General features: G+C 43.9%; 1 protein-coding gene across 1 annotated transcript in view; it reads right to left on the bottom strand.

The window, feature by feature from the left end:
* Positions 1-23,275, bottom strand: part of Abca4 (ATP binding cassette subfamily A member 4) — a 152,568-nt gene extending 129,293 nt beyond the window's left edge. Inside the window, exons 1-8 of the mRNA XM_058585471.1 lie at positions 23,210-23,275; positions 15,938-16,031; positions 14,581-14,722; positions 12,091-12,230; positions 10,260-10,387; positions 5,265-5,621; positions 3,224-3,280; positions 2,179-2,376 (exon numbers count right to left, since the gene is read on the bottom strand). Of these exons, the coding sequence (XP_058441454.1) occupies positions 2,179-2,376; positions 3,224-3,280; positions 5,265-5,621; positions 10,260-10,387; positions 12,091-12,230; positions 14,581-14,722; positions 15,938-16,031; positions 23,210-23,275 (1,182 nt within the window). The remainder of the gene's footprint in view (positions 1-2,178; positions 2,377-3,223; positions 3,281-5,264; positions 5,622-10,259; positions 10,388-12,090; positions 12,231-14,580; positions 14,723-15,937; positions 16,032-23,209) is intronic.
* Positions 23,276-23,580: the final 305 nt, after the last annotated feature.

Here is a 23,580-nt window from a genome sequence, read left to right on the forward strand (position 1 = left end):
CAGAATAAATCATATAAGCTCCTAAAAAGTCTTGGCATTTGCTGATGCTTTGGATCAGATGCAACACCATCAGCACATAGAAAGAACATCTTAGGAGTTGAATTTTTTTGTTTGATTTACTTTCTCTGATTCAAAGATAATCTAAAAGCAGTATTAATTTCTAAGTTGAGGATATACCTAATACAAAGGTAATTAGGTAGCCTCAAGTTAAAAATGTCTATATATGATGACATAGTTTCTGGAAGGTTCTAGAGCTGGGGATGGGTGGTTGTCTTGAAAACACCCAGACAAGAGGTAAAGAGCAGACAGCTGAAGACAGAGTGCTGGGCTGCTGGGTTAAGCTCTGGGCTGCTGCTGCAGGAAGCCCAGATTTATCCAGGAGGGAAGTTGTTGCTGGGCAACTGAGAGAATGTGGCTCTGAAGCATGTTTGTTGCAACCTGACAGTTGTTAAGCATCAGATGAGAAGAGAGGAAGCTGCCTCAGTAGTGAGGGGGCAACCAGAAGGGGTGCCCTGAGTACTAGGAAATGCGTCATGAGTGGAGAATTCCGACTCAGTCACTGGGAGGGGTGGGGGGACATGCCCAAACTGTCTCTACTGGAGGAGGTCACTGAGACATGTTGTCTCCCCACTCTGGAGGAATAGTGTCTGAACCAGAGGGTGGGCTCTGTGGTATGTGTATAGACAAGTGATGGGACTCTTTTGGCTCAACAAGAAACTAGGCCTTTTTCTCTCCACAGGGTCTTCTGTCCTAGTATCTGTGGCTGATGTAAGCAAAACTGAGCTTGGAATCTAGAGTCAGTTTAAGGTCACTCCATGAGAGAGACCACCCCCTAGTCTGAGAGGACCATAGAAAGGAGCCAAGGGGCCCCCAGGAAAGTGGGGACATTCTTGCTTTGATAAGAACAAAATGGTTTTGGTTTCAAAGTATTTTTCCATCTCTTCCCTAATATGAATCTTGTACATGTGTAGAGCAGGTCTTATTGTCTCAATTTTACAAATGGGGGATGGAATCCCCTTTGAATGACAGCAAGTTAGCTGTCAGCTCAGAGCCAGGAAACAGTCTCCAGGCCACTGGCAAATGTTGGTGTGCCCCAGTGGGCTGTCCAGCACTCTGATCTCACTAAGGGTCCCATGCTCAGGGGGGATGCTGACAACTTTATAAAGAGAATTAAGGAAGACTCTGTAGCTATATTGAGACCTTTTAGGAAAAGATACATATTAATAGTAGGTAGTAAAGAAATTTTAATGCAGAAGCTCCTAACCTGCAGTTGGCTTCAGTGGCCTCTGTGTGTCCTGTGGGAACTTAACATTCCCTAAGAAAAGGGTCTAGCACTGGTGTCAGAGTATCTTTTTCTATAAATTTATAAAGTATTATACTTATATAGATGAATAATAGGGCTAAGAAAGGTTCAATATCTTGCCTACAACCACAGAAGTCAAACCAGGCCTTCTTCTTTCTTTTTTTTTGGGGGGGGGGTACCAGAGATTGAACTCAGGGGCACTCGACCACTGAGCCACATCCCCAGACTTTTTTGTATTTTACTTAGAGACAGGGTCTCACTGAGTTGCTTAGCACCTCACTAAATTGCTGAGGCTGCCTTTGAACTCAGAATCCTCCTACCTCAGCCTCCTGAGCTGCTGTGTGTTGCCACCATGCCCACTTTTTTTTTTTTTTTTTGGTACCACAGATTGAACCCAGGGATACTTAACCACTGAGCCATATTCCCAGCCATGGCAGGATCTTGTTAAGTTGCCTCACTACGTTGCTAAGGCTGGCTTTGAACTGGTGATCCTCCTGTCTCAGTCTCCTGAGTCGCTGAGATTACAGGTGTGCAACACCAAACCTGGCTTCTTTCTTAACCACACTGCTACAAGTGTTGGGGAGCACTCAGCCCACATTTGGAATAAACACACACCTAATGCTGAAGCTCCTATGACTCCTGGGTCAGTAGGCCAATGTTCTAAACATCATATTGGTCAAGATTTCTTGGGCCTCTGGAGCTTGGAGCTTCTTCCAGGCTTGTTCTGAACACTGGGTTCACACCTCCACCAGTGTCAATTCATGTTGGTGTGCCCCAGTGGGCTGCCCAGCACTCTAATCTCACTAAGGGTCCCATGCTCAGAGGGGATGCTGAGTCCCAGATGCTGCCTGTCCCAGGAATCACCCTTCCCTTACCACATGGAAGAGCTTGAAGAAGTCCACATTGGCATACAGAGTGTCTTCTATCCACTGTAGGGTGCCCTGGGAGAGGGAACACAGGGCGTCACGCACAGCCCATGCCCCATGACGCTGGCCAAATATGATGAAGCGCTCCAGGAGGGCTTCATTGCAGGCGATGTCCTTCAGCACCAGGTCTGGGACTCCGTGAGCAAACTGCAGGGGAGAGAGGCAACACTGAACTCTCCTGGTGGTAGGAAATCACTGCACCCCCCACTCAAAGATGCCCACATTCTAATCAAAGGGACCAGTGAATATATTATATTCTAATACAAAGGGAATTAAGATTGCTGATGGATTAAGTTTGCTAATTAGCTACCTAACTAGATCAGCAGGTTATTTTGATTTATCTGGTTGGGTCCAATATAATCCTTGAAACATGGAAGGAGATAGAAGAAACAGTGTCAGAAGAATGTGAGATAGGTTTGGTGGGCCACTGCTGGCCTTGCAGATTGAGGGGGACCACAAGCCAAGGAACATGGACAGTGTCTAGATGCTGGAAAAGGTAAGAAAACAGATTTTCCTTTAGATGCCCGGTACAGGATGTAGACCTCCTGGTTCCTTGACCCTCATATTTCTCTCCTCCAGACACATAAGAAAATATTTTGGTGTTGTTTTAAAACCACTAAATTTGTGGTGCTTTATTTCAGAAGCAATAGAAAATCCAGACATTCCCCCCCAAGCCTCACTTTACTAGAGAAATTTTTAAAATGTAAGAGATCCCCTTCTCTGCACATGATGCCAAGGTGCCATAGAGACCTCCCCCGAGGAGTCGTGAGAAGACACTTGTGGTGGTTCTCCCTAAATCTATCACATAAAAACACCAGATGCCCAGTGAAATTTGAATTTTGGGTGAATAATAAATAATTTTAGTGTAAGTGTGTCCCAAATAGGGTCTAAATGGAATGTAATTATGCTTGAGTTCTTTTTTTTAAAATCATTTATCTGATTTAACTAGTTATCCATTTTTGGATCCGTGACCCCCAAGGCCTGTGTATCTCACCACCCCCACCATGGACAGTGACTCCTGAAACATCATGCCCATGTTGGCCTCCAGAGGCTAAAGGGCCAAGGGAAGGGCATCAACCATGGTCAGAGGCCTTGGCCACCCAGCACAGTGCCTGGCCTCTTGGAGTCCTGGATCCACTGCAGTGAACAAGACCTTGAGAGTCATGAACGAATAAGATTGTCTGGGCACTGCGTTCTCCTCATGGCTTCCAGTTACATGGTTCTCTGGCAGAGCAGGTCCAGCTTTGCCACCTGCTGCATAGGGACAGTCAGACCCCACCTGGAAAAGCCTGGTTCCTACACAAAGTACAAGTCACTGCTGATGGTGGATCAGCTCTGTACTCCCTCACCTAGTACAAGGCTGCGTGTGCCCACAGAGCCTTCCTGCTTTGCCCACACCCACCTCTCTCATCTCTAATTCTAGAGGCTAAAACATTCCAAGATGGAGGGTATCAATCAACTCATTTTGTCCAAGCCTCTCATATTCCCAAGGAGGAAGTGATGGAAGACGAATCAAGTGACTTGAGAAACTCACATAGCCAGCCAGGGAGAAAACTGGGACACCATGAAGGTCCCACTCATTGGTCACTCTCTCTCAATGCCCACTCACTGGCTTCTTACTGTGCAGCGACCAGAAGAGTGAATGGGATGAATAAGGCCAATTCCAGCCTATTAGAGGCTCTCCAACTAGCTATACAGGCATCTAAATAGCAGAAATGCCAGATTAAACACAGTGAAACCAGCACACAGAGGAGGGATAGTTAAGTAGAGCTAGGAAAGGCTGTTAGTGCTTATTAAATCTTCACTGTATCAGGTACTGTCAAAAGCCATACCTGGGTTGCAAGTGGGTCGCCACACATGGAAGCCTAGCGGATAGAAACATCTGGTGTCTGGGAAGGACCAGTGGATATTTCCTCTGGTCAATTGCTCAGGGACATTGTGAATTTCTATCAGGCTCTGCCATGGTCCACACAGCACCTGAGATGGGTGTGATGTGAGAAGATGCCAATCAACCTGCTGACTGCAAAACACCACAAAACAAGACTTGGTCCTTGAAACCTTATCCCTGGCTTTGATATAACCTCTTAAATAAACCACCTGAGCCATCTTTTCTATGTCTAGTTCCAGCACTCATGTGGACTAGATCTATGAAGAGCTTCGCTTTTGTAAATATATTTTGGCCATTTGTGTTTTGTTATTCACTAATTATTTGAGACTTTTAAGTTTTAGAGTGGCTTACATCCTCCTGAGCAGGAAGAAGAATCCCCCAAAGAGACACTGGCTGTGGCCCCGTTATGATGATGCTCAACATGGACCTGACCCAGGAATGAATTCAAAGTAAGCACAGACTTGGTTAAATGGGGTCTGATCACCCACAGATTCAGAAGATAGAAATTAAGTTAAGCAACACCCACCTCAAAGAAATTGATGGTACACTGCAATCTAGAGCAGGGAGGTGGGAAAGTTCATTTTGATACCCTGATATAAAACCGAAGCAAATCTCTTCCAGAAAAGGTCTATCTACTCAAAATCCTTATGAAAACAGAAATGGAGGGGGGGAGACGCATTTTCTTCTGCTTTCGGTAGTACTCTAACAATTTAAACTGAGCGGGCAAATTCCCCGCAGCACCTCCCACTGCATCCTTACAGACCGCTAAGATAGAGCAATCTAACTTAAAGGCGTAACCCAGCTGAACTCTAATCACGCAAATTTAGAATGCTGGGACTGACAGAAGGCTCTAACTGCGGATTCCAGCAAGGTCTGTAACCTACATGAGGTGGGCCAGCAGTGTCTCTGTCTCTTTGGTACCTGCAAAAAGGATGGCAACTCTAACTAACTTGGGTACCAAACACAACCTACTTTGATTTATCCTGTCCGGTGATTGGTCCATTGCTAGCTAAAGCCCACCTTTGGGTTGGAAATTATTTGCTGTGTGGGTCTGTCCACACACAGGAAGAAATCTATCCATAGTTGCAGAGACAGCTACTGCTCCCTGCCAACAACGTCTGCCTTCTGTCTGGGCTGGGCTGCTAACCCAAAGAGGAGACAAAACGCCGCCGCCGCCCACCAGTAGTGCTGAGGTTTGCAGCAAGGAGTCAGCAAAAGGCAGGGAGAACCAACCTAAAAAGCCTCGCGACTGTGCCGCAGAGGGGATACAGAGTCGGGAGGCGCAGGCAGACAAGCTGATGGCACGAAACAAAACAGGGCAAATAGCAATGTGAGCGGTGGCCGCGGAAGCCAGACGCATAACAGCGGCGGCAGCAACGGCATTGACCCGGAGGATGCTGAGGGTGGCCAGAAACACTGGAGCTTGCCCCTTCGTTGGCCGGGACAGCAATGGCGGCTCACCGGGCCCATGAAAAAGGCAGTCATAGCTTAGATAGCTCCCAGCCTGACAAAAGCCGCCGGTATTTTAACTTCAGATAGGCGAATATTGGAGGCACTCGAGGGGTGGGGACCCCAGAGCTTCAGGTAGAATTTCAGGTAACATGGAAAACACGGGAAAATAGCTCTGGCCACGCGACCGCAGCATCATGGTACACCCCTTCAAGCCCCGCCTCCTGGCCTTCCTCTGGCTTCCTCTTGGTCCCTCCCGCCCATCCCTAGGGCGGGACTTCCGCCCGCCCTCCAGCATTGCGGAACCTGTATCTCACAGCATTGCTATTTCTCACAAGCAAACACCCAGCTAGAAGTTTTTCTTTCGTTGACGAGGGATTTTCTTGACAGACAAAATGCAAGCCAACGAACTCCTGCGTCTTTAATAGTGGCCTTGTTCTTAATTCTTTCCGGATGCTGAGTTGAATAAACTAATTTCTAATCCCATTAACCAGGTTTCTCCAAGAAACTTGATTTCCCATTCTCTCTACAGCTGTGCTATTAAGGAAGCGTTGCAAAAAATTATTACGTTTTCTCACACATTATTTTTTGTTTTCTCACATTATTTTTCTTTTTTAGAGATACTAGAGGTAAATTTTGACCATTATGAGAACAAAAGCCGGCAATCTAAAATGTTTAATCTCACAACGTTCTGATGATGGCCAAAATTTTTATTCTTATGATTTCTAAATATGTAAACACAATGATTAAATATGTATATGCACAAAAATTCTATTTTAACTTCATTAATGTCAAAGTTTGCATAGATAAAAAGAGTGCACTCATAATATTTAAACTAAAATAAAATAGATCCAAATACTTTTAAGTCACATGACTTAATAAGGTTCAATTTAAGGTGGCTGATTAAATTTTAAAAAGTATATCTTCACTTCTTAATACATATTTTTCCAGCTACTTAAGTAATCTATATAATCTTTAATTCATAGGGTAATTAACAGATGCCTATTCTAATAATTTTCCTTCCACAGGGAATACATAACTCATATTATTATATACAATTATCTGATGCCCTTCTTCAAAGAAAAATAATATTTAATTCATGGTAAATGTAATTCATTATATAAATGCCTATTTCAAAAGATACTTAGTAACTTACAAAGTTAAAATGCAAATATCAAGTAATCTTAACTCTAAACTATTGTTTAGGTTTTCATAAAGTGGTAAACATATAATTCTATGTACAAAGGTGTCCAAAAATTTTGGCTACATTTCCATTGAAATATTTTTTCTTATTAAAATATAATAATTTATCTAGATTCAAAGATTTACAGGAATTGTTTCAAAATGTAACCATAAAGAAGAAGTCTAGAAGGAAAGAAAGAAATGCTTCTACAGAGAGAAAAGAAAAATTGGAGAATCCTACAAGGAAGAAAGAAAACATCTCTGGGTAAAAAGTCTTTATGTTTGAAGGCTTTAATGATAGAAAGAAAAAGAATTTTCTCAATAGAGGAATCTTTGTATGATTATATACAGAAGGTCTAAATAGGTGATGTAGAATGAGTAAATAGAGAAAAGATTTGTGTGTGGCTAAATTGGTTATAAGTACATAAAACAATCAATTAAAAATATTTGAGGCTTTTCCCTAAGAGCAAATATTCGTGTGCTTATATAAACAAAAATTTTAACCTATACATTGAGATGACAAGAACTTCTTAAAGCATTAATCTACTCTCATTCCAATAGAATAATTACTTATGCCTAGTAAATTTTATTATTTAAAAAAGGACTAATTTTTAAGAAATTAAGATTCATACATTTTTGATTGAATGTTAATGTTTTCAAATACCATCTTGAGTTCTAAGTTTCAAACTTCTCTTTGAAAGCTAAAATTAATTAATTTAAAAACATCAATATAACTATAATAATTATTACTGATTCTTCTATATCAATTGTATCTCTGTTTCCTAAATATATCAATCCTTAAAATATAAGGTTTAAGAGAATATTTTACTAAAATATTGGTCTACAAACTAGTTTTTATAATGTTCTCTTACCAACTCATAATAATAACAAAATAATTAAAAATCTAATCATATGAATTATTCTTCTATAATTATATAAAGTAAAACTTATGTATTATTACACTGAGAAGTAAGCTTAGCTATATTTTTAAAAGACAGTTGAGAGACACTAGCTTATTTAAAGGGTAACATAATGTATAAAAATATTTTAACATCTGCTCTCAAGAAGGGATTAAAGATTCTCTTAAATTTGTCCATTTCATATTTTGGATAGTTTATATTGACTCAAAGAATTACATACCAAAGTTTATAGACTGATATTCAAATGAAAAACTAAAATTAATTTCAAGATTAAAACATTTTATGTTACAAAAATTAAGAAGTATACATAAGAATCTCTTAGGGTTCTACTGTTCATAGTTAACTGCGGTTGGCATCTAATTCATAGCCTTCTAAACTGTTTTCTATACACATAGATATTCATATTTTATATAAATATAGGATCATATTAGTATTTTCAAAATTTATAAAATCATTTACACTGTATATATGTATATATATATGTATATGTATACATAAAGATTGTTTTTGCGTAAGTCCCTTGAGATGTCATTGCTGGGTCAATGCCATGTAAAATTTTAAAATTTTCTAAATAATCCACTAAATCATTGTCCTGAGCAATACTACCAATTTACTTTTACCCATCAATATTTAAAGTACTGATTCCCCATAATTAGATCATCATTAGATTTAATGATAATAATTTTTTTCCTGAATGGGGAAGTGAAAAGCTATTCACTGTTCTATTTTATTTTTCATTATTAGTAATAAATAAAATTTTTTTCTTATGTTCACTAAACATATATAATTCTTTTTTTTTTTTTTTAAAGCAATCCTCTTTAGGCTCACACCCAGAAGTATTGCCTTTTTTTTTTTTTTTTAAGATAGAGGGGGAGAGAGAGAGAGAGAGAATTTTAATATTTATTTTTTAGTTATCGGCGGACACAACATCTTTGTTTGTATGTGGTGCTGAGGATCGAACCCAGGCCGCACGCATGCCAGGCGAGCGCGCTACCGCTTGAGCCACATCCCCAGCCCAACATATATAATTCTTATTCTAAAAAGATATCTATTTATGTCTTATATACCTTTATAGAGGCCAATCATACATTTGATAAAAATTAAGCTTCCATTTACTATAATACCTTTTGAACTCAATAATATTGGCTTTGACATGCCTAATAAGTAACTCTTGCCAATTTTTCCGGCCAACTAAAGACGGTAAGTCTCTTCTTGTACTATATGAGGCCTTTGTGTACAGTTTAAGGCTAATGATACTCTGATTTATATAAAAAAATATAAAATATATTAGACATAGGAAATTATTAAAATGCATGAAACAAATTTGGAGAGGTATAGATCAGTAATGTGCTAGGACTGTAGAAGAGGTTGCCTGGTACTAGGAAGAGAGCAGCCCAGGAAAGCAGAGATTGGCCCTTCTGTGGCCATCATCAGATTCTGTACCATAGGAAGAGTGACCTCAGTCCACAGAAACTGCACTGCCCATTCTCAGCAGGAGCTGAAGATATTTCAGAGACTGCCTTCTCTTCAGGAGGGCTGCTCAAATATACCTTTCAGAATGTGCTTCCCTGACCATCCCTCTTAAACTTCTCCCTCCCACACCCCTTCTGTCCCCTCCCTACAGCTCCTGACAAGCTGGAGACACATGCCAGAGTCTCTGTGTCTGACTACCTCCTATCACCCCACTGGAATGTGAGCTTCTGAGCCAGGGGCTTTGCTTGCCTCCTTCACACTGTATTCTACGTCCCTACAAGGGTCCCTAAATATTTAATTAGGGAATGAATAGACCTCCGTTTCCTTAGCCCCTACAGGGGAGGTTGAGCCTCAGGATGGCTTAGCTTCCTCCCAGTTATGAAAACCTGCTGAGCTTTAAATCTTGTGAGGTCATGTGTGCTTCAGATCTGGTCATCTCAATGACCCCCAGGTATTTTTCCAAATATAGGGCATCAGTCATGGATGCTGAATGTAAAAGTGATAAACCCAGCCTAATTCCCTCTTAAGATCGGGAGCCATCTTGCCACAAAGACATGAAAAGTTAATTTCGGCTTTAGTATAAATTACTGCGATTTCTAAATTTGCTTGGAATACCTGCCCGTGCCTTGAACTCACCCATGCCCGGCTTTTTCTGACCAGATAACAACCCTCTCCAAAACTTTAGTGGCGCCTCATAAATTCTGGCTCTCCCTAGCCAGATAACGACCCTCTCTGAAGCCCCAATGACGCCTCATAAATTCTGATGTCGGGACCAGCTAAATTATTAACTAACTTTTGTGTTATGCTTGTCACAATTTTGTTATCTGTAAGTTCTCAACACCTACCCCCCCCATTTGTGTAACTTTCTGTGCTATAAAGCTGTACTCCTAGGAGGCTGCAGGGTTGTCTTCTGTTCCTGTGGTTTTCGGGGAGAGAACAGCCCTGACCAGTTGGAATTATAAGCTTGCTTTAATTTGATTTCAATTGGAGTTGGTGGTCTTTTCTTTGCATTGTGGTCTAACAAAAGCAAGAAAGAATAGAAAAACAGAGGTCTCCCTTAGTAGGCATAGTGCTTACCCCTCCCCTCCAGAGACCACTGACCAAGGACACCCACTTACCTGTTCCACACGGACTTGGGAGTTGACCAGTAGGTGGACAACTGAGCTGGACAGGCCAATGTTTTTAATAAGAAATAGGGTCAGTGTCTCTTCATCTTTCAGGATATCCTGAATGCGTATTCCTCGTCCTGTGTATTAATGAGAAAAATAATAGGGTGTTGAAGGGGAGATGGGTCAAAAAAAGGAACATAGGTAGAGCTGGTGGGAAATGTTCTAACTAGGCACTCAGGATAATGCTCCATTCTTGGGTTCTCTGGGAGCAGCTGGAGGTCCAGCCTCTTGCCTGTGGTCATCACCAACACAGTCACAGTATCTACTGTGGAGGCAGCTGGACAGAGTTCAGTGGGAAGGCACAGAAGGTGGGGAAAGGTAGCCCAGGGTGGGTGTCAGATGCTTTGTGGGGCTGGTGCAGGACAGTGGCTCTCAACAGGGGACGAGGGGTGGAGGAGGTAGAGCTGGGCAATTTTGTCCCTGGGGAATATTTGGCAATATCTGTAGATAAATTTAGTTGTCACAGCTGGGACAGTGCTCATTCCACAATACATAGCACAATTCCTCTCCAAACAAAGAATTATCTGGCCCCCCAATTTTAATGGTGCTGAGGTTGAGAAATCCTGGTCTAGGATTGGAGGAGATAGGTCATTTGTCCATAGTGCAGTTGTCATGGGGTAGAGGACGCTTCTTGGAGTTTCTGTACTTTCAGCTCAGGCTCCAAGCTCAGGACACTGGTGTGGACAAAGGGGGATGGGGTATGACGGGCAAGAAAGGCTTCAAGTGGAAAGAGAAGAGCCAGCCTCTTGATACTGTTGTTGGGTTTTTGTTTGTTTCTTGTTTTCCACTGGGGAGTAGGGACCCCCGAGGGAGCCCCTCCATCCCTCCTCCCTGTTGTTGCTTCCTACCTGGGTATCCAGCTCCTCCTCTCTTCCTGTACGACCTCTGTGTCTGCATGATGGCCACAGCCTGGCCTCCCTGCCCTTTGCCTTTCCCTCACCATGCACCTTTCTTCTGCTGCACTTGACCCACGGTCACCCTTGGGCTCGTATTCTCACCTATCCTGCCTGGCAGCCTTCACAATCTTAAAGTTGAATATTTCACTCTCTAATTATCAATCCTTTCATCTTGCTCATGTTCTCAGTCACTTAAAGAGGGTCATGGAATGCACCGAGACCTTTATTCCCTGCTTCTCTATCCCCTTCCCTCAGCTCCTCTCAGTACTTGTGACTTCTCAAGGATCCTTCTGCAGCCTGGGCCTGGTGCATATAGTACAATCACTTTCTTCAACCTCCTTGCCTCCTTGACCTCCTCTGGGGCCTCTCCCCAAGCTCCATTACCCAGCTCTCCACCTGACCTGGCTCAGGGCCTGGATGCCAAATATCACTGGGAAAATTGTACAATTGTACATTTTAATGTCGTGGTAAACATGTGGTCTGTGACCTCCACTGCTCCTCAGTTTTCCTTAGCATTGCCACAGTTTCTGGTTTGCTGTCACCCTGGGACTCCACACCTTACCATACTCAGCAAATCTCTCTTCCCCAGCGTCTAGCCCTTGATTCAACCTGTGTTTCTCAGAGCACCATCTCTCTCAGTGTTTTTCTTTTTGTCTCTGGATTCACATGGAATGGAACCCTTGGAGCCCTCCTGCCCAACTTCCTACCTTCTAGGCTGGTGCAGAGAAACAGGCATTTTCAACAAGGCAATTCTCATCAGCCTTTGCAGCCCATCTCTTCCTGCCTCCTCCGGTATCATTTTCTATCAAATTCCTCCCTTTCTCCTAGATGGGTGAGGCAGGTGTGAGGCCAGCAAACGTTGAGAACGCTGAAGCCCAGCTCACCTGCAATTCTTTCAGGGTGATTCCGCAGGGTGTCCATGAGCTGGGACAAGGTGCGGAGCTCTGTCCAAATCTGGCCAAAGTGCTGGCTTTCTGGTGCATTCATGAGGAGTTCTTGAAAATCTCGATACACTCTTGCCAAGCTGTAAGAACAAAACCTCATCAATAAAAAAATAACTGTCATTTTCATAATATTATTAATACCTTGTGCTATTTGTTAAAATAGGGTGCTTAGCTACTATGTTATGTCTATTTACCATACTGCCATGACAAAAGGAAAAAAGAGAATTTTTTTCTTTTTTCTTTTTACTCTCTTGCAAATGTAGGACAACAGATTGGGGTACTGAGTGATTTGTCCAGTCCTCCAGTTTGGGCAGGGCCAGGTAACTTGTTAACCCCATGCTATCTACATCACTTGTCCTGAGTAACTTTAAACTTGGTAAAGCTTTTTAGAATATTGATGTTGGTGAATATTACTGGAGGTTCTTCCAGCCTTCTCCCACTTCTCTGAGACCTACCCCATATACATTTATGGGGGTAGGCTCTGACAGCCATGCTTCATCCACAAGGAACACCCTGTGTATGTGTGTGCACACGCATACACACACATTCACACCCCTTTACTAAGGCTGATTGGACAGGGAGAATAAAGTTGAGACAACCAAAGTTATTCCCAGGAACTTAAACAGGATTCAGGGTGCTCTTCTGATTGCTCAAGTTAAAATGCTGTGAACTGGGTGATTGGTACAGCCTGGCCTTCTAGGAGGAGGGGAGACTGGTCCATGGAGAGAGGTGTGTGGATGAACAGAGACAGATCGAGACGCTGGACCTCAAAGTTCAGTCTGGAAGAGCTGAAGAAGCAGCTCCTGACAGCTCTCCAGATCTTGCCCCTCCTCTCCTGTGGCCTGCCTTTACCCTTGTCTTTGTGAGAAGGTCTAAATCATGTATCCAAATCATGTATTTCTTCTGGACCTTAAGCTGATTGGAATGGGTTCTGTGCCTTGCAAGTAAAAATACCTTGAATAAGTCATTATTTCATCTATAATGTGCATATGAAATGTGAATCCTGCTTTCCTGGTTCAAATGTCAAGAACAGGTGGAGTTGGGAGCCCCCTTCCCAACTCCTGCCCCTCAGTCTTCCCCAGTAACTAACACACACACACACACACACACACACACACACACACACACACACATGGCTAGGGCCAATCCCAATTAGGTGGAACTTAGTTGGAGGAAGTAGGTCACTGGGGATATGCCCTGGAAGGGTTTGTCTTCTCCCAGCCCCCACCCCCACCCCTTTGCTGCCACAACCTGGGAAGCTTCCCTCTACCATGTCCTTCCACCATGATGTTCCCCTTCACCTCAGGTCCAGAGCAATGGAACCAGTGGCCCATGGACTGAAACTTTACAAGCCAAAATAAACTTTTCCTCCTCCAACTTGTTTGTGTGGGGCTCTTTGGTTACAGTAATGAAAATTTGACTAAGGTATCTTCTAATAAAAAAACTGAAGTCACCAAATACCTCACTTTCCATCTGACCTGGTATGTATAGGAATAGGATCCAGCCCAATCCCCTGTAAGCTCTTGTAGGTGATCTTCAGATTTAACCTTTGCAAAGTGCAGCTCAAGGTCAAAACAGCAGATGGATGATGGTTCTGTCCATATTCCTGAGCCTCTGTGTATAGGTTATGCCCACATTATGTCCTCCCAGTACTCTAAGAGGGAATTTCAAAGGTAAACTCTCATCCTAAGGGATTTGACTTGAAATTCAACCTCAGACCAGAAATTATTAACCTGGACTCCACAAGTTCCCTGAGCTCACACACACAATGTCTGTCGAGATTTGTGCTCCAATTGGCTCCAATTTTTGTGGGAGAGGACTTATCTATTTTCATCAGCTTTTTGGAAAGGTCTTTAGCCCCCAGTTTAAGAATCACTACCCTCAAGCCATATCCCAAGATCCTGCCTCTCAAAGGCACCAGTGGCAATTATAACAGAGGATTTGGAATTGGTCATTTCCCTCTAAGAAGTAAACTTCACCATGTAAGCCTGATTTCTTTTATCCTCACAAGAATCTGTGACATTTTTTCTTTAGCCCTTAGATGGCTAAGAAGGTTTTTAAAGGAACAGAGGGGTGTTGAGTTGACTGGGGTGAAAAGTGAGGGGAACCAAGTTTTTCTCACTCAGGGAGTCCACCCAAGAAGATGGATGAGCATGAGACAGTGAACATGTCACAGCAAGGGATTGTCATCAGATCCCAGATCACATTTTGGGAATATAAGAACGAAGAAATCATGTCCATGTGGACTTTATTTGAATATTCTCCCCAAGTGCCCTGCCAGCTAGTAGAATGCTTCAGGAAAGAATCCTCCTGGGCCCTGAAAGGTCAGGGGTTCACCAATCCACGAGGCTTGCTTTCAGTACTACAGGCTCTGCGTGTGCAGGCACATGCATCTACTCCTGTGCATGCGGGGAACATCTTGGTACTTACATGGAGTTGTTGTAGTTTGACACAATTCCTGGAGATTCTCCTGGGGTGGGGCTTTGAAAACAAGGATTGTTCACATTGCAGAAAATCCCCTGGAGCCACGGCAACATTCCTGCTGAGGGCATTGCCTTGTTGGGAAAATGACCTTTGAAACAGGAAATGAAGACAAGAAGGATTTAGTTATGGAGACCAAGCAGGACACAGGCCCTAGGAGCAGGTCCTTTTGGGGAAAGAGCAGGGCCCCTCTGGTGCTCTGCTTTATTCATGGCTTAAGAAGCAGGAGCATTTAAACTAGGCCAGGCCTATGTGGGGTGCTGTAGCCAATCTGTTCTCTCAACCTCTGGTAGAGTGAAGAGACAGACAAATGTTGTCACAGAGGCATGGACAGAATTGCGGGGGACAGATCACTCTGTGGTAAGAGGTGTGCAGAGGTGTTAGCTCAAGGAGGCTCCACCAGGCTGCTGGTGCCTGAGGAGAGGAGGCCCCTGTCTTCCTTCCGCAACTGTGTATGGAGCACCTACCCCCCATACATACTGCAGTGTTGCAGAATAATGGCTCCTGGCTGGGTGAGGTGGGGAATTAAGAGTTTGCTGGACAGGAGGCTGACTGAGAGATGGAGGCTAGAAACTCATGAACAGAGGTCAAAGACCAGGACCAGGGGACCAAGCAGTTTCCAAAACTTTTCAGGCCTCCACATCAGAGGCATCTTCTCTCTTCAGAAGGTGCGAGCTTTCCAAGAGCATGATAGTACAGAAGGAGCCCCATCCACAAGGTTTATTAAAGGTCCTCAGATACATCAGGGATTCAAGCAATAATATTTTAGTAAGTATGATTATATAGCTTACCGTCACCTAATTTTTCTCTAGCATTATGTATAATATATCCCTGAATCAATTTTCTTTCATTGAAAAATATACTTAAATTAGGGAGGATAGGAAGGGCAACAGAATAGATTAGACAATATGATTGATGTATGTACATTCCATGTATGTATTATATGTCAAAATGCATTCTACTGTCATGTATGACTAAAAAAATAAATAAAAATTAAAAATAATAATAAACTTGTTTAAAAAAAAAGAAAAAGAAAAAGAAAAATATACTTAAATTGGTCTAAGTTAGAGAACTATCTGTAGCCTCTTCTCTTTTAAATGGGTAAGAGTTTAGGTATATGTTAAAAAAAAAGATTTGCACATTCTTTCCGTATTATGTATACATATTTGCTTAGAATGTGTAGGATTAAAAATTAGAATTTGTGTAAAGCTGATGGATCTATTTACTGGTACATCATGTGCCCCCACCCCCAAAACCTTCCTGAATGACAGGCCCTGCAGAGTCTCCCAGGATGCTCCAGGCTCACATTCGTGATGACTGTAGAGCGGGTTGGCATTCCTCAGCCAGATCAAGACCAGAAACAAAGATAAAGGCCACACGAGTTCCACCACAAAGCGAATCTGGAGAAACAAAACACAGAGAGAAAGACCAGTGGCACTAACATGTTCACTTCTTCTCGGCACTGTCTAGCTAGCTGTAGGACTTGGCTTGTGGTAGGGTATGTGCTGCATGCTTTTGCCAAGTGACAGACCACATAGACCACAGCGGTCCCATAAGATTATAATGGAGCTTCCAAATTCCCATTCCCACCTTTGTAACATTGTAGAGTGGCCCATTACTCACAAGTTTGTGGTGATGCTGGTGTAAACCAACCTACAGTGCTGCCAACTGCAGAAAAGTATAGCACATGTAACTATGTGCGGTACGTAATACTTCACAATGATAACAAATGACTATGTAAATGATTTATGTATTTATCACTATCCTTTTTTCATTATTTTAGAATGTACTCCTTTCATCCATTCATTTATTTCTGTACTCATTCAATCATTGTTTATTGCATGTGCAGGGTCTTGGGGTAGAATCGTTACCAAAAAGTTCCCTGCTCTCACACAAACTCCTGCCAAAAGGTGTCAAAATATTTCTGTTGAAAAAAATATATGTTTTTTAGTTGTTGACAGACTGCAATGTCATTGTTTATTTATTTTTATGTGGTGCTGAGGATTGAGCCAATGCCTCACATGTACTAGGCACGTGCTCTACCACAGAAGCTCATTCTATCCATACTAAATGTTCTTTGTAAGACAGTGTGTGGAGTTGCAGCACCAGCTATCTCTTAGATCTCATGCTCACTGGTCTCGTGATTGTATTTCTGTTGTGCTTGATTTAATCTTGTGTTTAATCTTGTGTCCTTTGCCATGGCCTTAGGAGAAACAGACTACAACACACACACACACACACACACACACACACCACTATCGAGCCATATAGCATAATAAGGACATACCATTGAGCTTTGTGCAATGACACTCTGGTGTTCACAGAATGATGAAATCTCCTAACGAGGCAGTTTCTAGTATGTGTCCCATTGTTAAGTAATGTATAATTGCATTGACCTGAAGAACTTTCTTCTCTGTTTCTTGCTCCTATACTACCTCTACTTTGATTTATTATACAATCAGCTTTTTTTTTGTATCTGGGATTGAACCCAGGTTGGGTTTAACCACTAAGCCACATCCCCAGCCATTTTTATATTTTATTTAGAGACAGGATCTCTCTGAGTTTTTCAGAGCCTTGCTAAGTTGCTGAGGCTGGCCTTGAACTCTTGATCCTCCTGTCTCAGCTTTCCAAGCTCTAGGATTACAAGCATGGTCCACCACATCTGGCCATGAAACAGCTTTTGTGTCCAGCTGGGTTTTACTCTGTGTCTAATTTGGAAAACAGCATTAACCCAAGACTGATTATAAAGGGTCATGGAGGTAATGGGCTTCAGTCTTTGCAGATGATGCTATATACATGGATGCAGATTTTGATTCAGTAGACCCCAGCAGATCTTGTATTTCTTGCAAGTTTTCAGGTAATTTGGTGCCACGGGTTATAAAGACCTTGTTTTAAGCTGTTATTCTGCAGATGAAGAAAGAAACTCAGAAAGGGCAGGTGATCTGCAGTGTCACATCAGCAGTGACAGCACAGGAGCCAAAATCCAGTCCCCTGCTCCCAGGGCCAGTGCTCTTTCTGCACTTCCTTGCAGATTGAACAAACTGCACCCCACAAAGGTGTGTACTGGCTTTTCACCTTCCATTCTGGATCCTCCAGGTGGGGAGCAGTTTTAGCAAGATAGTAATGTGAGTGACACGTGCGAAGTATGAAACTAGAAGTTGTTTCTGGTGTCTTCACCAAGGAAATGAGACAACCATTCCAGATTCTCCACTTATGACTCCTCCTAAGACAATAGTTTGCAATGTTGGCTTTCTCCCAAGTGAGTTGTGCTGCCTTCCATGGAGCGACATCTTCCTGGGGATGGTCTGGAATGTTAAACACTGGTGATGATTTGGGAGTGTGAAGATCTAGGTTACAGCCACTTTCAGGCATGCTCAACCTCTGGGCCTCAGTTTTCTCATCTCCGGATTAGGACTATTTTGTCTTACAGTGTACACTGAGGATTAAGAGTAGATCATTCTGGGACCAAGTTTTATCCAGCCTCTTCTCTCAGCTACGAGATCTTGGGTAATCTGCTCAACTTCTCCAGGCCATGGGTCTCATTTAAAAAATGATGGTGATAGGAGGACCTGCCACCCAAAGGAATTGTGATAATAAAATCAAGAGCCCAGCACAAGATAATCTTCAACAAATATAAACCATTGATCACTGCCTCATAGGATTGTCACAAGTGTCACAGGGTCACTGTAGGTGACAGCACATTGTAAAGACAGATGAGCAAGAAAACACAATTAAAATCGTTGGAACCTCTTAGGCCTGCCCTCCATGTCCATTCCAGCCTCCTCCCTTTCTAGATTTGGAACTGCACACTCGCCAGTTTGAAAACATGGAGCTTCCTGAGAAACAGACCACACACTGTCTCCTGATCCTTACACAGAACAGGGCTTGCACAGAGGGAGGGATGAGTCCCAGTCTGCCTCCCTGTCTCATGGCTGAGATTTGGAAACCCACACTGTATATTTCATCTCTCTATGATATACTAGTCCCACGCTCTCTCCTCCACTCACTCAGGCTCTCCCATCTCTGTGCGAGGCATTGTGATTCAAAGTCCATCACAGTGGGAGGCAGATCAGAATCCACCTTCCTTCCTTGGCCTTAAGACTAGTACTGCTCTGCTTGGTTTCCTTTCCACATCTCTGAATTAGGGCTTCTGTTTCTGTCTGTAAGTCAAATAATCACCTTCATTAACCTAGATCAGCAGCTTTCAGGGTCCTACAGGCTGGAATCACATGGGGACCTCAGGTCATGCCCCATGGGACATCAGGATATTTTTTTAAAACACCTCTCAGGTCATTTCAATATCCAGCCAAAGCTGAGAACCACTGGTCTAGTGGTTGGTAATTTTTTTTTTTTAGTGGTTGGTAATTTTGAACAACATGGGTGGACTGGTCAGTGGGACTGTGCTGAGTGTGGGTGTGTGACTTGGAGGGGCTGCCCCTCACTTCCCTTCTGCACAAAGCCATTTCTTGCGCAGGCGCAGGTCTGTTCTCACAGCAGCCTCTCCTCCCTCCTCCAGAATTGTGCTCCAACCCCACCCGAGAGCTGCATCCTTGATCTTGAGGCTCAACTGTGCACAGGCATACCCTAAGGAGGAATTCCACAGTGTAACTAAAAACGTGTTTTCAGAGCTGCTTGGACTCCCCCTCCCCTTCCTTTTAAACATGTTTGTAACTTTAATTAAACCCAGTCGAAGTTCAGAAGGGATCTGTGGAAATTATTTTGTTCTCTCTCTCTCTCTCTCTCTCTCTCTCTCTCTCTCTCTCTCTCTCTCTCTCTCTTTTACTGAATTGGTATTTCCTTGTCCTCTCTATGTGTGTGTGTGTGTGTATGTATGTGCGTGCGCATGTTCACACACAAGCACATGTTTTCCTCCACCTCCTCTCCTCCTCTGGGAACCATTCTATCTATTAGTAGGAGGACAGGTTTCTGGCAAGGGCAGAGTTTGGCTTGTTATTTTAACTTAGCCAGTTAGATTTACTTCCCTCCCTGTCTGTTTTCAATTTAAAAGGGGGTAGCCAGGGCTTGAAATAGCTGCACGGTTCCCCCTTCTGCACTGAGAACCCAGACAGGACTCAGCTTGGTCAAATACCACCCAGGACCTGGCTGCTGCACTGGGAGCTGACTGCCCAGCCTCCTGAATTTGTCACATTCTCTTCCCTTGACACTGATCCTCCTATTACCCCCAGACTTGAAGGCCACAACAGATGCCCAGGTCTGGAGTCCATGAAATGATGAGCACCCTACTCCCATGAGCCCTCAGGTCTTCCCCTAATATCCTCCTGTCCTGACCTGGAAGGTAGGACCAGGTACAGACACCATGGAGCCCTAGGCTGTGAGCTCTCAGGGCCAAGAGACATAACTAGTCATCTTTATAAACCTTCCTGATGCTCTGCCTGGTCCACAGCCAGTATGGGCCATCGTGTGTGTGTCTCATGCAGTGGGAGCAATCTCATCATGCTGAAGCGTGAGCTCCTGGGGAAATCAGGTCTAGCCTCTCACCCAAGGTCTCCTCTGAGCTCCCAGAGCTCACCCGCACACCAGCTGGGGACTTCCTTCAACTCCATAGTTGCACTCAGGATTCTGCTTAGTAATTAAGCATGGGAACATCTTCCCGCCTGGCTCTGAATTCCATGAGGGCAGGGGCCATGCCCAGTTTACCTTGGTTCAGGGCCAGTATTAACTTACATTTATTGTTCTGGTGGATGATAAATAGTCTGCACTCATCTTGGTGATCTCTATGCCCTACCCATTAGATAGTGCTGGTTACAAGGGGACAGTGCAGTGAGATGGCCATGCCTGCTGTCCTGGAGTCATGGTTTGAATCCCAGGTCCAGCCAACCAGTAATCAATCCTTCCCTGAGGTCTCAATTGCCTCATTTGGACCCACAGGGAAAATCAAGCTCGCTCTCCTGGAACTGTTGTGAGGATTCAATAAAGCAATACGCTTAGTACTATGCCAGGTGCTTAGCAACACTTCTCAAAGATACTAACAAGAAAAAAAAGAGTGTGGGGAGGAGGAGAACTAGGACCTGAAAATGATCTTCTTATACCCTGGGCATTGGGAGTGGAGGAATGGGGAAAATTGTTATCTGTTCTCATTTCTCACTCTTACTCTGCTCATAAAAGTAAACACTTAAAACCATGGAAGTTTAAGGAATTAAAAACTTTGGAGCCAAGTTATGGCCTGGTGTGTTGTACTCTTCTTAGAGTCACCATTTTCTAGAGGCAGAAGTTTCTAGAAAAGCCAAAAGCTTTGGCAGGAGACACAGACCCCTCTCAGAGATAATGAATGTCTCCTTCTTACCCAGAAATCCTGGAAAATTCTGGAATATGGTAGCCAACTTGAGGCACACCAGAGATCTCTGTTTCCAGGACATTAGGATGGCATCAGATGACTTTCAACCCAGACCTATGTCCAACCCTGACTGATGACCCTGAACCAAGGTTCCTGGCCTGCACCGCTCCATCCCCTGGGAGCACACTGTGGAGATTTCAGAACAGGAAGAGACCGACCTACACCAGGGAAGGAGAGCAGAGATTGTGAGGGCACCTGGGCCAAACCCAGGGTCTGGAAGTAGGTTGTGCTTTGTAACCGCAGTGTGCTTGCCACAGCAATGGAATCATTGCAGGCCAGTGGCTACAGTCCTCTGGTTTGTTTTCTTTGAGCGCCACAAAGGGGACATTGAGAGTAAAGTGAACTGAGAATCTTAATTCATTATGACTAAGAGAGAAAATGTGAAAAATGGCAGAGTGGATTTTCCCTGGCAGTCTATAGACATATGCATCAGGTGGGCAGGGACTAGATGCTTTTATTTGCCACTGTATACTCAGCACGGGGCACCATGCCTGGGGACAATTATTTGTTGATGGAAAGAATAAGTGAAAATTGATGAATAAATTGAAAAATGAGTCTTGTTCACATTTTGTCAATATTTTCACTCAAGAAGGGAAGATTCTAGAAGAAATCAAGTTTCTGATCAAGTGTCTGGGTTCCTGGGGGCCACAAACAACTTCAAGGATAATTTGAAGTGACACCTACTTTGACAAAGGAAAACAGCCTGAGGATAACTATGTGTCCCCACCCCCACCGCCCCTGGCCTGTGTCTTGTGTGAGACACACACACAGGCCTCTGAACCATCTTGTGCATGGTTGGAGTGTGTCTCTCACTGCTCCCCATTCCTGCTAGTTTATTGTCCTATATCTGGACACTCTGCAGGCGGGGATCCCTCAACCTGGGGGGCCTCAGAGACTCTGCAGCAGCCTCTGCACAAATCCTAATTTCAGCTCCACAGAATTTGACCTTTGCTTCCATCTTACCGATCCCACTTTTTTCCCTCAGTCCTCAGTCCTCAGTCCCAGGAGGTAGCTGAGTCCTGCAATTCTACCTCCAGGATACCTCAGTTCTTTTACAACGCAGTTGCCAGCTTCTAGCTAAGCTAACACCTTTCCATATTCAGCTCTCTCTGACCAGACTCTGACAAGGTATTCACTTGGCCCATTTCTTCCCTAACATTCCCCCTGAACCCTTCCCCACCCCTATTCCCATCCTGAACTGAGGCTTGGGGCAGACACTGTTCCCTTCCTCCCTATGGCCAGTCTTCCTCCCATAGCTGACTGGCTCAGTCTTTCTAATCTCAGCTCTCTCCAGCCCTCCCTGCTCCCCTCCCTTGTCCCACTTATTAGCTCCTTAAGTCACTGGCAGGACTCTGCAAGGCTGTGGTAAAGTGCATTGTTTATAGTTACATACTCACTCCTCACCCCCTCCCAGATAAATTGCACTGAGGCCAGGTGCCATTTATACATATGCTCTTGGAGTTCTCTGGTCTCCTGTGGCTCCTGGGATTTTGGCCAATGCTACTTCATATTGCTCTAGGTGTTAAAATATACTTCGGATTTCCCCAGCTACCATAAAAGCCAGTCCAGGGGCTTAGCGTCTCATGATTTTACGTCCCTAGAGCATCCCAACCCCAAGTCTGCTAACAGAAGAGGCTCAGAATATATACTCATTGAATCTAAGACGCCACTAGTTGTAAGATGAACTGTCATTTTTCTGTACCACGAAGAAAGAAAAACATGTTTGGTTAAAGTAACTTGATTGTGAGCTGCCTCCCAGTTTTGGAATTGTCAAAATGTGAAAACCCAGTGTGCCTCCTGGAATCAATGGAATAGCAATCCCTGGGCTGGGGACCTAGTGGAGGGCATTCTTGTTTTCCTTTGATCTTGTTCTGCAGGGATTAGGGTTCTCCCCACTGTGTGGGGTGGATACTCCAGAAGATGGTGGACTGGGCTGACGAGTGTGAAAACCAGGGGAGTGGGGACAGGGATGGGCATTCAGTAGATTCATCTGTGTGTGTGTGGTAGGGGCATATTTTAATGTGGCCAGGGACAGAGCAGCATGTCATCCTGTGAAGGGCACAGGTCACAGGCTCACAGAGGAGTCACACAGATAAACACTGCTTCGGGGCTAAATGGCAACGCAGAACTCCTCACGCTCTCCTCCCCCCACTGCACCCCAAGCTTCCAATCTGTTCACTTGCTCCACACCTCACTTCTAGGACACAGACGGTAACACGTTACCTTTTGCCTTTTCCGCAGGGTCCAGTTCTTCCAGAGCAATAGTTGTATCTGTCTGGCGAAGCCCATGCTGGTGACCACCCAAGGACAAGGGGATGGCGTGGAGCAGAGGCTAACAGGTCAGGGTCAGGTTTTGGGTTAGTGACGGACATACACACCGCTCAGAGCACCTTCAGGCTGGTGTGTCCTTCTGTTGGTGATTAAAGGCTAGTTTTCCCCTTCAAACATAATCCCTTTTAATTCCACCTAAGCCCTTTGTTGGGGAGAGGAGGCAGATACCATGCTTGGTTCCTTTTTAGGAAGAGAAAATGAACACTAAAGACACACGTGATTGGGCACTGAGTGGGGACATTTGATGGGAACCAAGAGCCTTG

This window comes from Marmota monax, unplaced genomic scaffold (assembly GCF_021218885.2).
Source record: "Marmota monax isolate L192 unplaced genomic scaffold, Marmota_monax_Labrador192_F-V1.1 WCK01_AAM20220418_F8-fsc00070, whole genome shotgun sequence".
Taxonomy (NCBI): domain Eukaryota; kingdom Metazoa; phylum Chordata; class Mammalia; order Rodentia; family Sciuridae; genus Marmota; species Marmota monax.